This window comes from Hemiscyllium ocellatum, chromosome 14, assembly GCF_020745735.1.
Source record: "Hemiscyllium ocellatum isolate sHemOce1 chromosome 14, sHemOce1.pat.X.cur, whole genome shotgun sequence".
In the NCBI taxonomy this organism is placed as follows: domain Eukaryota; kingdom Metazoa; phylum Chordata; class Chondrichthyes; order Orectolobiformes; family Hemiscylliidae; genus Hemiscyllium; species Hemiscyllium ocellatum.
The window spans coordinates 18,935,840-18,950,189 of NC_083414.1; the positions used below are offsets into that span (position 1 = coordinate 18,935,840).

General features: G+C 44.9%; 1 protein-coding gene across 4 annotated transcripts in view; it reads right to left on the reverse strand.

Annotated features, from left to right (window-relative positions):
- Positions 1 to 14,350, reverse strand: part of plxnb1b (plexin b1b) — a 255,026-nt gene that overhangs the window by 70,238 nt on the left and 170,438 nt on the right. For 3 of the 4 annotated variants that reach the window (XM_060835442.1, XM_060835441.1, XM_060835444.1), the window contains exons 7-12: positions 14,150 to 14,282; positions 12,212 to 12,368; positions 10,400 to 10,508; positions 7,415 to 7,523; positions 2,933 to 3,838; positions 1,613 to 1,741 (exon numbers count right to left, since the gene is read on the reverse strand). In XM_060835442.1, coding sequence (XP_060691425.1) covers positions 1,613 to 1,741; positions 2,933 to 3,838; positions 7,415 to 7,523; positions 10,400 to 10,508; positions 12,212 to 12,368; positions 14,150 to 14,282 — 1,543 coding nt within the window. The remainder of the gene's footprint in view (positions 1 to 1,612; positions 1,742 to 2,932; positions 3,839 to 7,414; positions 7,524 to 10,399; positions 10,509 to 12,211; positions 12,369 to 14,149; positions 14,283 to 14,350) is intronic. The other variant, XM_060835445.1, reaches the window with a different exon arrangement.

Sequence of the window (14,350 nt, forward strand, 5' to 3'; positions counted from 1 at the left end):
GGTCTGGCTGGCAATAAGGAGGGGAGCTGAGGGCTACTGGAGTATGGGGACTGGAGGTCACACTGTGAATGCGCAAAGGGATACAGAGTTGGATGGTGGAACCAGCGAGTGGTGCATAGGGCAGGGCCGGGTTGGGGGGTCAGGGGAGAGGTGAGCTGTAATTAAAATCGTGTCACCATTGACTGAGAAATTCTGAGAGGCTGGATAAAAACCCTTGGACTTCCAAGTATACGTCTTAAAGTGATGATATCTGAAGTAGTCTTGGCTTCACCGTCAAAGTCCCTCACTGCTCGGCTTTTTCCAAAACTGTGATGCTGCTGCTGAGGGAGCAGGATCACAGTGTACCTCGTGACCAAGGGAGAATGTTTCACAGAGTCAGTGGTAAGCATCTCCAACTGACTACAACATCTAGACACTATCACACACCGTGATTCCCAGAACAGCATTTGCAGTGACTAAGGAAGGACAATCAAGGAGAGCATGACACAGATGTTGCAAACCTCTGTTTAAGCTCCATTCCCTCAGGCCACAGTTAATATTCTTTAAAAAAAGTAATAGACTTGAACAGACTCGGAAAAGCAAACTCGAGCACGTAAGCCATGCATAGCAGTGGATGGGTGTCCTTGGGCACTGCTCCTCCATAACCCTCTGATGAAGGAGTGGCGCTCCAAAACATGGTGCTTCCAAATAAACCCGTTGGACTATAATGTGGTGTTGTGAGATTTTTAAAAAAAATTTATAGATTCTTAAATGAGTGATGCAATCAATATTATCAGATACAACATGCACCCATACAGACCTTTATAGCACCCCGGGAAAACATGGAGAATGTGTTAGAGCAATAACCGAGATAACAATACTTTCTGTTGCAGACGTACATCATAACCAGTATCAATGGTGCAATGGCCAATATTCAGGACCAGCAGTAACACTGGTGTACTGACCAATGTTACTGGTGCCAGTACCAAATACCATAGCATACTGGTGTTGCTCTGGTCCAATTCTACTGCTTGTTTTCTTCGAGGACCTGACTAATGGGCCATCTGCACCACCAGCCTACAGCATACGAATGTGCCAACCTTTTGTAGTTCACTTGCAACATGATCTCAGACAGATCGCCGGCACATTTGCAATTGCACTAATCCTTGAGAAACAGACTGTGCAGCAAATGCCACCTTGGCTTTCACCATTTACGCTAACCGTTGAGATAGGAAGAAAATAATCCAAATGGGAGCAAGATATCCCCCAGAAATGGTTAGACTTGCACAGAATCCAAGAGAGAAACAATAAGCTGTGATTTCAAGTTGCGAACTTACTTCAAAACTGAGCAATAATTACACCTAAACAAAGGGCGAGGTGAATAATAAGTACAAAGTTTCATAGCTGGAACAGGATGTTTTGGTAACAAAATGATAAAAGCTCCTTTGTAAATCAATGTTTAACATGACCATGACCGTTACCTCTTCATTTTGAACAACGTTATAAAGCCCTGCCCATTCCAAACCAGCTCAAAGTGCTGCCCTCCCTCACCATTCTGTTTGAGACTGACAGAGCAACAGCGTATATCCTGCCCTTAGTTCACATTACTGGTTGCAATCGAAGACATGCTGACCTGGAAGAAGTGCAAGTTTCGTCCCACCAGTGTTATTTTCCTCTCTGTGTTGACAGGCAGAAGGGGTGATCCTTGAATGTTATTGACACAGGGACAGTCTGCAGGACCCTGAACTATCCCTTCGTGGTTCTGTACAAAGAGCATAGACAGAGGCTCAGCAAACCGAAACAAACACAAGGGAAACCAACTCCAACCAACTGTGTAAATATTAAATCATTAACAATATTCCTCATGATAGAAACAAACCCTGTGGAACATTTCAAGTTATCGTTAAATAGTAAAATTTAAATGGCAAACTCAAGGTTTTGTTACAAGTTAACTAACCAGTTTAGCAGGCAAAAGCCAATATTTATTTGAAATACGATTGCAAATAATTAATGGCAGTGGAGAGAATTTGCCTTATCGATGACTTTCTGGCAATGTTTCCGTAGGGTTTAGATTCTTGATCCGAAAGTGGATGGTAGTTCAGTTTTATAATGCTGAAGAATCGACCAAAATACTTTGACAAACAAACCGTTCTTTAGAGCAATGAGTTTGTCTGGAGCATTTTTGCTTTCCCTCCCACTCACTATAACTTTGCACATTTTCAACCCTGTACTGTTCAATATGTTTTAAACAATAAAGTAGTGACATAATAGATGGCTTACAGCTGGTCATGATGTCACAAGGCATTAGTCATTTTGAAAACATGAAGAAAATAGGATTGAGGTCTTATAACTGTGTCAAGACACAAACGTGTCATCAATTTTTAGTTGGCAATGAGGCTATGGGACAATGTAGAACCCAGCACAGACACTGGTGACCTGCTACAACGAAGGACTTAGGGGTAACAGGAGGCCATTTGACCCTTCAAGCCAATGCTTCACCATTCAATAAGATTAAACTAATCCAGCTGTCATCTCAGCTCCACTTTTCCATTCACACACCTTAACTCTTGACTCCCACGTCTTTCAAAAATCCACTTGACTCAGCCTTGAAGACACAGCCTTTGCTATCTCCTGGGATATTCCACATGCTCTTTGAGGGGAACTGCTCCTTATTTCTGTCTTAAAATGGAGACCACTTATTCTTGAACTGTGGCCGTTGGCTTTAGTCTCCACCACATCCTCCTGGTCTACACTCTATCCTGTATCCTATCCAGTATTTTATGTGCTTCACTAATATCACCTCCCACTCTTCAAAATTCCAGTAAATAAATGTAAATTGATAAAAGGTAAAGATACACCTTTCTTCATAAGACAAGCCCTTCGCTCCAGGAATGAGTTGAGTGAACCCGCTCAACTCAAAAAGTTGGTCACAAAGAAACAAACTCAAACTTACCTGTACAGAGAAAGATGGAGAGTCAGGATCAAAGTGGTAGTCGACCTCAGTGTCAAGCAGGTGGAGAAAGGCAGGAGAAGGGTTCTCAACATCTCCGTCACCTGATAGCAGCGCAGCAGCAGCCGAGAAGACGGCTGTGTCGTTCTCAACCTGCACAGGGTCTACCCAAGCATCTGGCTCCTTCCACTCACCAACGTCCTTTACAGGCCAAACAGTGGGCAGGGTGGTCGGGTGGTCAGGTCGGGGGTCAGTCGGCACAGCCAATCGAGTGGCAGGGGGCTCCGTGGGATCAACGGCGGGGGCAGTCGTGGCAACGGTGGGGGTTGCACCGTCCGTCCCGTTGAAAGGAGAGGCTGATGCGGTTGTAATGGCAGCATCGATGGTTGGAGGAGCAACCGTCGTGAGTGGGCTAGTTTCCAACAGAGCTTCGAGTGTCGTGGGTGGCGACGCAGACGTGACCGTGGTCAAGACCTCCTCTGATGGGCCAGGGGTAGGTGCTGCGCCCTCGGTTGTGGTCGCGTTCAGGGTACTGCTCTCAGACACAGTAGTAGCCCCTGAGGACGGACTGGCTGCAGTCCATTGTGTGGTTGGAACAGGTGTGATGTCTGGGGTGGTGGGCACTGTCGTTGGAGCTGGCATGGTGGGCGCGGTGGTTGACTGACCAGTCGGATTGACTGTAGCATTGGTCAGCACCACAGCAGAGGAGGGCACAGTGGTTGGCAAGGTGGTAGTGGTCGTGGTTCTGGTAGTCGTCATGGTATCTGTGTGGAGCAGTATGGTAGGAATGGTTGTAGCTCCTGTTGAGAGAGCTGTGGTGGTGAGGCGGGTGATGGCTGGAAGCACAGTAGTGTCGACACGAAGCGGCTTGGTAGCAAGGGTAGGAGGTACCACGTAGGGTCGTACAAACTGCCAGGGAAGGATCACCATTTAAATCAATCAGGATAGATAGAAAGGATGGAAGAAAAATTGGAATGGAAGGAGATGCACAGATAATGGGAAGGAGGACAGCAAGAGACAGAAAATAATTCATTATTTTTGATTTGGAATCAATTTTAAAACAGAAATGTATTTTTTCTCAAAATCACATTGAATTATTGCAGCGAGGCCATTCTTTGCAAAATCTCTTTAAAGGAACTGTACGCTTTGGTTCAGGCCTAACTAAGGCGGTTGAAGCTGAAATGTTTATCAGCCACATTTTCCAGCAGTTTTACAAATTATAATTTGAAAAAGTACTTTGAATTTAGAAAGATAGCGAGTGAGTAGTGCTACACTCTACATTGGCATGGATGGTTAAGCATGGGCACTTCATAGTTTCCTAGAAACACTGGGGAGAGGTGTGCAAGGTGATGTCATTTCCTTTCTGAGTGACTCTTGAAAGCAAAATTAACTTTTAACTGACCCTATTCAGAGAGTCATTGGGCTTCAAGGAACTCTGCCCTGGTGGTCCTCGTGTTGGCGAACAGTTCCTTTAATATAGAGAATAGCTCATAAATTCAAGACCAGGTGTATTTAACATGAGAGCAGTTCACCCAAGAAAGTGATTGATTTGCTTTTTGAGATGCAGCTTTGCAGGAAAGAATTGCCTATGAGGTAAATGAGTGCATTCTAACATCAAACTTGGAGGAAAGGAGGTAAATTACCACAAGAATTTCACGTGTTCTTTCCCTGCTAATGAAAACCTTCCATGTATCAACTTATTCTCAATTTTCCCTTTACAGCCTCCTTTATACCTTCCCAAAACCCCCTTGTGGTCCACTATCGCAAGCTGCATTCTTTACGAATGCTTCAATTTTACCCATTGAAAATTTATGTCTGATCCTGCTACCTTCTGAGACACCAGTTAATGTCTGTGGAAGACTTAACGTTGTGTTTTTGTTCTTTTGAAGGAGCGTGGTCATTGAGATGAACTGTGGTACCTTATTTTTGTTCTGATATTGTATCCAAACATTGGCAATACTTCATTCTACTAGGATGCTCTGTGTTCAAAAATAAAGGAGTGAAATGCTTGCCAAATGAGTTCTTTCAATATACTTGAAAACTCCTAGAGGGCCATGGCATTCAAATTACCGCAAAAAAGTCCAAACTGTTGGGCTGAGAGCTGTTTAGGAATTAAGCTGCACTATCTGAACTGCTCAATCAGACATCTGGAGCGCTAATGTACCTTTGATGTTCCACACAGTAATGCTACAGAAATAGTAAAAGCATCAGTACGCTGCAAGTACATCATTGTAGAGTGTTTACAAACCCACTAACAGCAAGAGCCTTTCAAGACTTTGAAAGGGGTGGGGTGTGCACTTTGAAGATAGTTACAGTTACAAACTCCAGCACAGTTTCTGTTCTTGTTTTATACAATTAACTCCAGTCAGCATTCTGCTCGATGGATAGCAGGAAACCCATCATCCTCACACTGCTCATTAACCTTCGTCTGTCACCTGTTGATGGATGAGCCCCCACGTTGCCGGGTCATTCAACACGACCACCCAGAAACACCAACTGGCATCCTGCCACCAGGTCAGAAAGCAGACACCACGGAATATGAGCACCACAGAACTCTTTAAACAAGAGGCACCTGTCGTACATATACATACATACACACACACACACACACACACACACACACACACACAGCAGAGGGAGGATAAGGAGGGGCCTGCTAATCACCAGATCCCTGGGGTTTTCAACTCCAGGTCTTCAGCAGCACAGTCATGGAGACACACCAACAGGTTTCTAGCTCCACATTTTCTGCATCAATCTACAAACAGTTCTCAAATATCCAACGGCCAAATGGGGCGGCACAGTGGCTCAGTGGTTAGTACTGCTGCCTCACAACACCAGGGACCTGGGTTTGATTCCAACCTCGGGTGACTGTCTGTGTGGAATTTGCACATTCGCCCTGTGTCTGTGCGGGTTTCCTCCGGGTGCTCCGGTTTCCTCCTACAGTCCAAAGATGTACAGGCCAGGTCAATCGGCCATGCTAAATTGCCCATAGCATTGGATGTATTAGTCAAAGGGAAATGGGTCTGGGTGGATTATTCTTCGGAGGGTCAGTGTGGACTTGTTGAGCCAAATGGCCTGCTTCCACACTATAGGAAATCTAATCTAATCTAAATTTAAATCAAAACGTCCATTTACAATGTTAGCTCAGTTGGCTTGATGGCTCAGACTAATGGTTCAGACTAATGGTTCAGACTAATGTCAAGAGTATGGTTTTGATGCTTTGTCTGGCTGAGTTGGAGCAGGGACTTGGCTTCTCACCCTCGCCTATGGCTGATGTGAAGGGGTGCTCCTCAGGACAGTCCTATCCTGTTACGACAGACAGGCCTGTGATCCGTCATGGACTACAGCTATTAACCACCTCATGAAGCCCAAAGTTTAATTCACTCAAACAAAACAAGAGCAGGGATTAATTCAATGCCCTGAATTTGTTCTGCTGTTCAATTATATAACAGAAATCTATCAAACATGAATTTCAAGATTTTCAATTGCTTCAGCCTCAACAGGGAAATGGGTTCTAGCTTCCGATGCATGAGGAAGACTGACCTACATCTGGCTTTAAGGTTGTGTCCATGCATTGGCCTCCTATTGGAATCACATTACATCCCACAATGAGAACACCCCATAACCTTCTAAACTTCAGAAGAAAACAAGCCTGGTCCTCAACTTAACATTCAGGGTAACAGATCCATTCTGTCGTGTCATGCCGAGAACTGAGCACTGGGAGGTGGTGGCCCAGCTCTGTTGGTAGTATTCCTGCTTCAGAGCCAGCAGCTCCAGGTTCAAGTCCCAGTGCAGAGCATGTTACCCCAGAAGCAGGATTCATGGAGTGGTTCACCAGGTTGATAATCAGCCTGTTAATACTTCCAAAACCTCCATGCTATTCCCCGACACTGGGGAAACGTGCACGAAGACATGAAACAAAATTGCAGGAGACAATCAGCAACTTTCACTGCAGCACACTGCTCTTAAGTCCTAGATTCAAATTACCTTTTATCTGCACATTCTCTCTCTTGCCCTCCACTGGTGATGCTTTAATTCCTTGGTGATGCCTCCAAATGATCATCCATGAATGAACTTCAACTGGGAGTATTCCACTATCATTGGTCATTACAGACAAATATGAAGCGAAAGTGGGTACTGCAGATGCTGGAGATTAGAGTCAAGATTAGAGTAGTGCTGGAAAAGCACAGCAGGCCCGGCAGCATCCGAGAAGCAGGAAAATCGACATTTCGGGCAAAAGGCCTTCATCAAGAAGGAGGGCTTTTGCCCGAAATGCCGATTTTCCTGCTTCTCGGATGCTGCCAGACCTGCTGTGCTTTTTCAGCACCACTCTAATCTTGATAGAAAAACACTACTCTGTCATCATCAAGTAGGCACACAAATTTCGAGTAGGAGGTCACCGATGGGTGACTGAGTTGGAACACGTGGTGATTTTTCCCTCTTGAACCCGGAAGAGTGACCAATCCTTACCAACTCGACACTTACATTCTCATTAAAAATGATCACCTCATCCTCACAGGTGGTGTTGTGGGTGCAGTGATGCTGAAGCACGCACCAATTACAACCCCATTGACTGCTCACACATCCACGACACCTAGACAGGCAGCAGGAAGAGAAAGAGAAACATAGTCAGTGTTGGTGGCAGGGAGACTCTGAGAAACCGGGGCTTTCATCCTGCTGAGAATCACTGCACAGCTACCACTGGATGGAAGTAATGAAAAATACATCTGAAAATTTCAAATGCTTCTGACTGTTCGGAAAACAAACGCGAGATCTCTGCATCCTTTAAATATCAAACCAACATTTAAGAATTTCTTGACGGCTGGTTTGCTTTGGTCTCTAAGCTCACCCTGTGGATTTACAAAATGGAAAATGCTAGAATTTCACAGCAGTTTGATTAATAACTGAACGCTATAAAGCATTGCTATTGCAGTAAAGCTTCCCGATGTGCTCCATAGGAGAACGATATAGCAGAATCTGACACCATGCCACTTGAGTAGTTATTGGATCATAAGACCATCAAAAGTAGGAGCAGGGGTATTTCATTGAGCCACACAAACTGGCCCCAGTACACCACAGGTCTCAGATGAGATGCTCTAGGCCTCAGATACATCAGACAATAAAAAGCTCAATCCAGGTCATAGAACCATACAGCACAGAAACAGATCCTTCAGTCCAACCAGTCCTTGCCAATCATTATCCCAATCTAAACTAGTCCCACCTGCTTGCACTTGGCCCATACCCCTCCAAACACTACTTCTTCATTTCTTATTCTTACCCAAGTGTCTTTTAAACATTGTAACTGCACCTGCATCCACCACTTCCTCGAAGTTCATTCCACACAAAAACCACTCTCTGTTTAAACAAAGTTACCCCTCCTGCCTTTTTTAAATCTTTCTCCTCTCACCATAAAAACATGTCCCCTAGTCTTGAAATTCCCCCCACCCTAGGAGAAAGGCACCTGCCATTCACCTTATCTACACACTTTATGATTTGATAACCCTCTTTAAGGTCACACCTCAACATCCTACGCTCCAGTGAAAGAAGTCGAAGCACATCCAGCCTCTACTTTTAACTCAAACCCTGGCTGTATTATAATAGAGGAAAAGTAGGCAGAGAGATTTAGGGAAAAAATTCCAAAGCTTAAGACCTGGGTAGCCCAGGTAGCCTGGCTGCCACTAACGAGGGAAAAAGTCGATGACTAGAGGTATTTTGGCAGGATAATGGGCTAAAGGAGATGACAAGGCGAAGCCATGGGAGGAAGTGCAGGGGTGTCCTTCACTCAGAGCTATCTCCACTTATCTTTTCCTTCCCTTCCACCCCCGATCTTCTAGTTCTGAAGAAGGGATCCAAAAAGGTTGACTGCTTTCTCTCCACAGATGACACCAGATGTGCAGAGTTTCTCCAGCAATTTCTGTTTTTGTTTTGGAATGAAAAACAGAAAAGAGGGTTGGCTGTAGACTGAGTCACTGGGGATGAGCTCCATAATTGTGCCACTCTTCAAGAGGTTTGGTAACATCAGCAATAATGCTTTGTGCACCAGAGAATATCTGACATTAAATATAAACATACTTTACAAATATAACCTCTACAGGCAAGTGTACTGAGGCACATCAGGCATTGTCTTAAAAGAAACCAATCCGTATTGTATGTTATGTGGAACTGTTATCGAATGTACTTTCACACATTTTATGAATAATTACATCTTTGGAAAAAATAACAAAGGAATGAAATCAAGATGAATTTATTGGTACCATGGCAATGGAATTGACCCAACAGAACCAAACACTGAATCAACATTGGATTTACTTTTAAAAGGAAAACATTGCAGATGCTGGAAATATGGGGGGAAAAAAAAAGAGACAGAAAACGTTCTGGAGGAAGATGACACCAAAATTGGAGGTGTACTGGACAGCGATGAGAGTTACCTCAGATTACAACAGGATCTGGACCAGATGGGCCAATGGGCTGAGAAGTGGCAGATGGAGTTTAATTCAGATAAATGTGAGGTGCTGCATTTTGGAAAAGCAAATCTTAGCAGGACTTACACACTTAATGGTGGGGTCCTAGCAAGTGTTGCTGAACAAAGAGACCTTGGAGTGCAAGTTCATAGCTCCTTGAAAGTGGAGTCGCAGGTAGATAGGATAGTGAAGAAGGTATTTGGTATGCTTTCCTTTATTGGTCAGAGTATTGAGTACAGCAGTTGGGAGGTCATGTTGCGGCTGTACAGGACATCGGTTAGTCCACTGTTGGAATTTTGCATGCAATTGTGGTTTCCTTCCTATCGGAAAGATGTTGTGAAACTTGAAAGGGTTCAGAAAAGATTTACAAGGATGTTGCCTGGGTTGGAGGATTTGATCTACAGGGAGAGGCTGAACAGGCTGGGGCTGTTTTCCCTGGAACGTCAGAGGCTGAGGGGTGACCTTATAGAGGTTTACAAAATTATGAGGGGCATGGATAGGGTAAATAGGCAAAGTCTTTTCCCTGGGGTGGGGAGTCCAGAACTAGAGGGCATAGGTTTAGGGTGAGAGGGGAAAGATATAAAAGAGACGTACGGGGCAACTTTTTCACGCAGAGTGTGGTACGTGTATGGAATGAGCTGTCAGAGGATATGGTGGAGGCTGGTACAATTACAACATTTAAGAGGCATTTGGATGGGTATCTGAATAGGAAGGGTTTGGAGGGATATGGACCGGGTGCTGGCAGGTGGGACTAGATTGGGTTGGGATATCTGGTTGGCATTGACGGGTTGGACCGAAGGGTTTGTTTCCATGCTGTACATCTCTATGACTATAACTCAGCAGTCCAATAGCTTGTGAAGAGAGAAACAGTTAATGTTTCAAGTCCTTTATGTGTCTACTTCAAAACTGGAAGGAGTTTATCCAGTTTTCAGATTTCCCTTTTTATATTGGATTCTTGTTTGTCATCTTGATTTTCTTTTGCTTGAAAAAAAGCAGTGAAAACACTTACGGAAAATTTCTGGAGAGCTGCTGGACTGCAGCACAGTCATAGAAGGTGAATCGCTCTGCTGTCAGTATGATGTTAAAGAACATTACTTTTAATCTGACAGTCACATGATCTGTAAAGGAGATTACAGCAGAGATCAGAACTTTCTTCCCACAGGCCACATTCATTAGTAACCAAGGGAAAGAGTGATAAACTCAACTAATGCCACCCGCAGGAAGCCAGCATCCAGGAAAGACGACGATTATCTAGTGGCAACATGTTAGACTCCAGAAACACAGGGAGACAAAGAGAGGGAGAGAGATAGAAGGGGGAAGAGAGAGCGAGAGAGAGAGAGAGCGAGAGAGCAAGAGAGAGCGAGAGCGAGAGAGAGAGAGAGAGAGAGAGAGAGAGAGAGAGAGAGAGAGAGAGGAATGGGGGGGGTAGGGGGAAAGGAGGAGGACGGGGGAAGGAGGAGAGGAGGTGGGGAGGAGGAGAGGAGGAGGGGAGGAGGAGGGGAGGTGGGGAGGAGGAGGGGAGGTGGGGAGGAGGAGGGGAGGTGGGGAGGTGGGGAGGAGGAGAGGAGGTGGGGAGGAGGAGAGGAGGTGGGGAGGTGGGGAGGAGGAGGGGAGGTGGGGAGGAGGAGGGGAGGTGGGGAGGAGGAGGGGAGGTGGGGAGGAGGAGAGGAGGTGGGGAGGTGGGGAGGAGGAGGGGAGGTGGGGAGGAGGAGGGGAGGTGGGGAGGAGGAGAGGAGGTGGGGAGGAGGAAGGGGAGGGCGAGGAAGAGGGTAGGCAGACAGACAAAGAGACAGACAGGTCTAGAAAGACAAAGTTTTACGTTGGTGGATGTGGTAGACAGAGGGAGAAAACACAATTTTAAAAATTGAGCACAGCATTTACACTGACTTTTCAATATAGCATCAGAGTGCTGCATTGTTAAATTTATCCACTGCCCTCTGAGCTGGCCATACAAATCTCAAGGCACTGTACAAGACAGGAAGAATATGACTGGAATTGTGGCCAATCTTTAATCACCCGAGCGGATGATCTGGTGATTTACACATGGTTTCCTGGCAGAGTTGGTCATGCCCAAATCAGCTGCTGTCATGACTTTATAGCACGTTGGGAGGTCTTCAAATCATGAAAGCACAACAGAATTGTAAATCTTTCTTTCCTTCAAGGAACGACAATCATTTAAAAATCAACCAAACATTTTAGCAGTGCCTGGCTATTTGGTGGGAATTAATTACCTTTCCCTAAACCCCAGTATTAGTTCATTTTCTGGAGCTGTTCATGAAATGTAACCAGAGGAGTGCTGTCTGTGGATGAGTCTGCTCTAACTGACGCCAATGCTAATACCGCACCATCCTATAAAAGGTAAGCCTGTTGGAGTATCTGTGTAAGAACCAGTAACATCCACAATCCTTCATCTTCCCTCCAAGTACAGCTTGTATAAAAGTGTGTCTCTCACAGGCACCATCAATTAACCACTCTAATAACTGTGTGTGTGTGTGTGTGTGTGTGTGTGTGTGTGCGTGTGTGTGTGTGTGCGTGCGCACGCACGCACGCAGTCTGTCTGTCTCTGGAACAAGAGCATGTGAACTTCCTCAAAAAGTTTCACAAATCTCAGTTGTAAAAGTCTGGACAAATATCTCTTACAGTATTTCGCTCATTCAGATGCCCATCAATCAATGCACCATTAATCACTCTAACTTGGACACTAATCACACGAAAGCTCAAGCAGAGAATGCTGGCACAGTCCCACTGCAATCTTACAACAGGTAATACCAAAATCAAAGTACAATTATTGATAATCAGATCCCTATCACCTGACACATACCTGTTCCTGGTTTTGTGGGTGGAAGTTGCTGGACGTTGGGGGTCCAACACACCACACCTCTCTCCGTAATGACTGCAGGGCTGGAGTAATCATCGAACAGACAGGTGTAAGACTCACCCTCGGCAAGAACGGGCAAGTCAGCGACATTCACAAATACCTAGGGACAAGGCAGAAAAATTACTTGAATAGTGGAGAACATCCCTCGAGGTCACGATTTGGATGGCAATCACTGCTCAGCAACATGTTGATATTTGTTATCTTCATAACATAGAGCATCCTGAGTGGAACGAGGTCAGCCAGTTCGACCTCATAGAATATGAGTTCCCTGATTGCGGCTGCTAAGACCAGAAGTCATAGGGACAGAAATTAGGCCATTCAGCCCATTAAGTTTGCTCTGCCATTCAATCATGGCTGATAGGTTTTTGAGTATGAAGGGTTACAGGGAAAATGGCATTGAGAAACCTATCTATCTCAGTCTTAAATATACTCAATGATCTGGCCTCCACAGCCTTCTGTGGCAACAAATTCCATAGATCCACCACTCTCTGGATCAAGACGTTTCCCCTTATCTCCATTCTAAAAGGTCTTCCCTTTACTCTAAGGCTGTGCATGTTGGTCCTCGTCTCTCCTACCAATGCAAACATCTTCCCAACATCTACGCTGTCCAGCTTATTCATACAGAATTCATACAGTATTCTGTATGATTCAATTAGATCCCCCCCTCATCCTTCTAAACTCCATTAAGCATAACCTAGTCCAATCAGCGAGCCCTGGCTGATAGATATAAACAGGAGTGTCAGAGGTTCTGTTCACTTTGAGAGATGGCTCTGAGGAAGCTGACTAAGGGCTTTTGCCTGAAATGTCGATTTTCCTGCTCCTCAGATGCTGTCCAAGCTGCTGTGCTTTTCCAGCACCACACTCTCGACTCTGAGGAAGCTGGAGCAGTGACAAGGCGTATGCATGTGTAAATAAAGGGTGACTTGGTGACAGGATTACCAGCCCCTATTGAGTTATTTCAATGAGTTCAAAACATATCACAGAGTGCAGGAGTTTTACTGATTAGCAATGTGGAAGAATACAGAAGCTGATCGTTGGTTTACTGTCAGGTTTGTTTCCAAACAGAAACAATTGCAGAATGGGAGGGAAATGGGGAAACCACATTTTTAGAATTAATATTTGACTAACGTAATGTGGAGGACATGCAAAACCAAGATATGACAACAAAGATGAAGACGACCATACCTTAAATGGTAAGCTTGCCTGAAGCTTCATTGGTGATGGAGAAATGCTTACTACATGAGCTGACACAGACAAAGTTGACTAGGCTGAAGTAGTTAACTGGGAAGTGAAATAACTCCTTATTCAAGGAGTGTGGTATGGGCTTTGGAAAGCAGCCTTAACATTTCCAAAAATCAAGGTTCTAGAGCAGGATGATGATGGATGATGTCAATAGTCTCAACTTCTTCTGCCCAATGCCATTAAGTAAAAATTAGAGATGGTTGGGCCCTTACAAAATTATATTTATAGCGATGAGTGATGGGCCAGATGTATACTAACCTGGAATTAACTGAAGATAGTCCATAACTTTGTTAAGGTCCCTATTATTAAAGATCCTATGTTCCACGTATCTCGTGACCCCATTTTGCTATTTAACAGTGAAATGTGGTTAAGCAGACTGTCCACATGGGGAATTAGGGCCTGGGGCCAATGGACAATTGACAAACAAGTGACAGACCTACACCTTTTTCCTCAGAAGTTATGACGTCTAAATTTTTTCAGGACCGTGTGCTGAGGAGACTTCGAACAGACTCAGTAGGCAATATGCCTAATTCTATTCTTGTTCTCATTCTCCCCTTATCAAGGAACTTGACCAGATGGATGCTCAACAAGTTCTGCTATTGACTGTATCTTGACATTCCCATCCACACTCACACTCACCTGTTTTTGCTCCTGTCTGCTGATATTAGCTGGGATCAGAGTCTGCACACTCAGACACTGTTGGCCTTCCTCATAGCTCCAGAGCCACTGAACACCCTCCTCTGCCCTTTCGCACTCTGACCTCCGACAGCACCTATTGGCAGAAAGGAAGGCTGTATCAACACCAGGCAGTACATTCAACTTGAGCCAACAAGTTGCTCA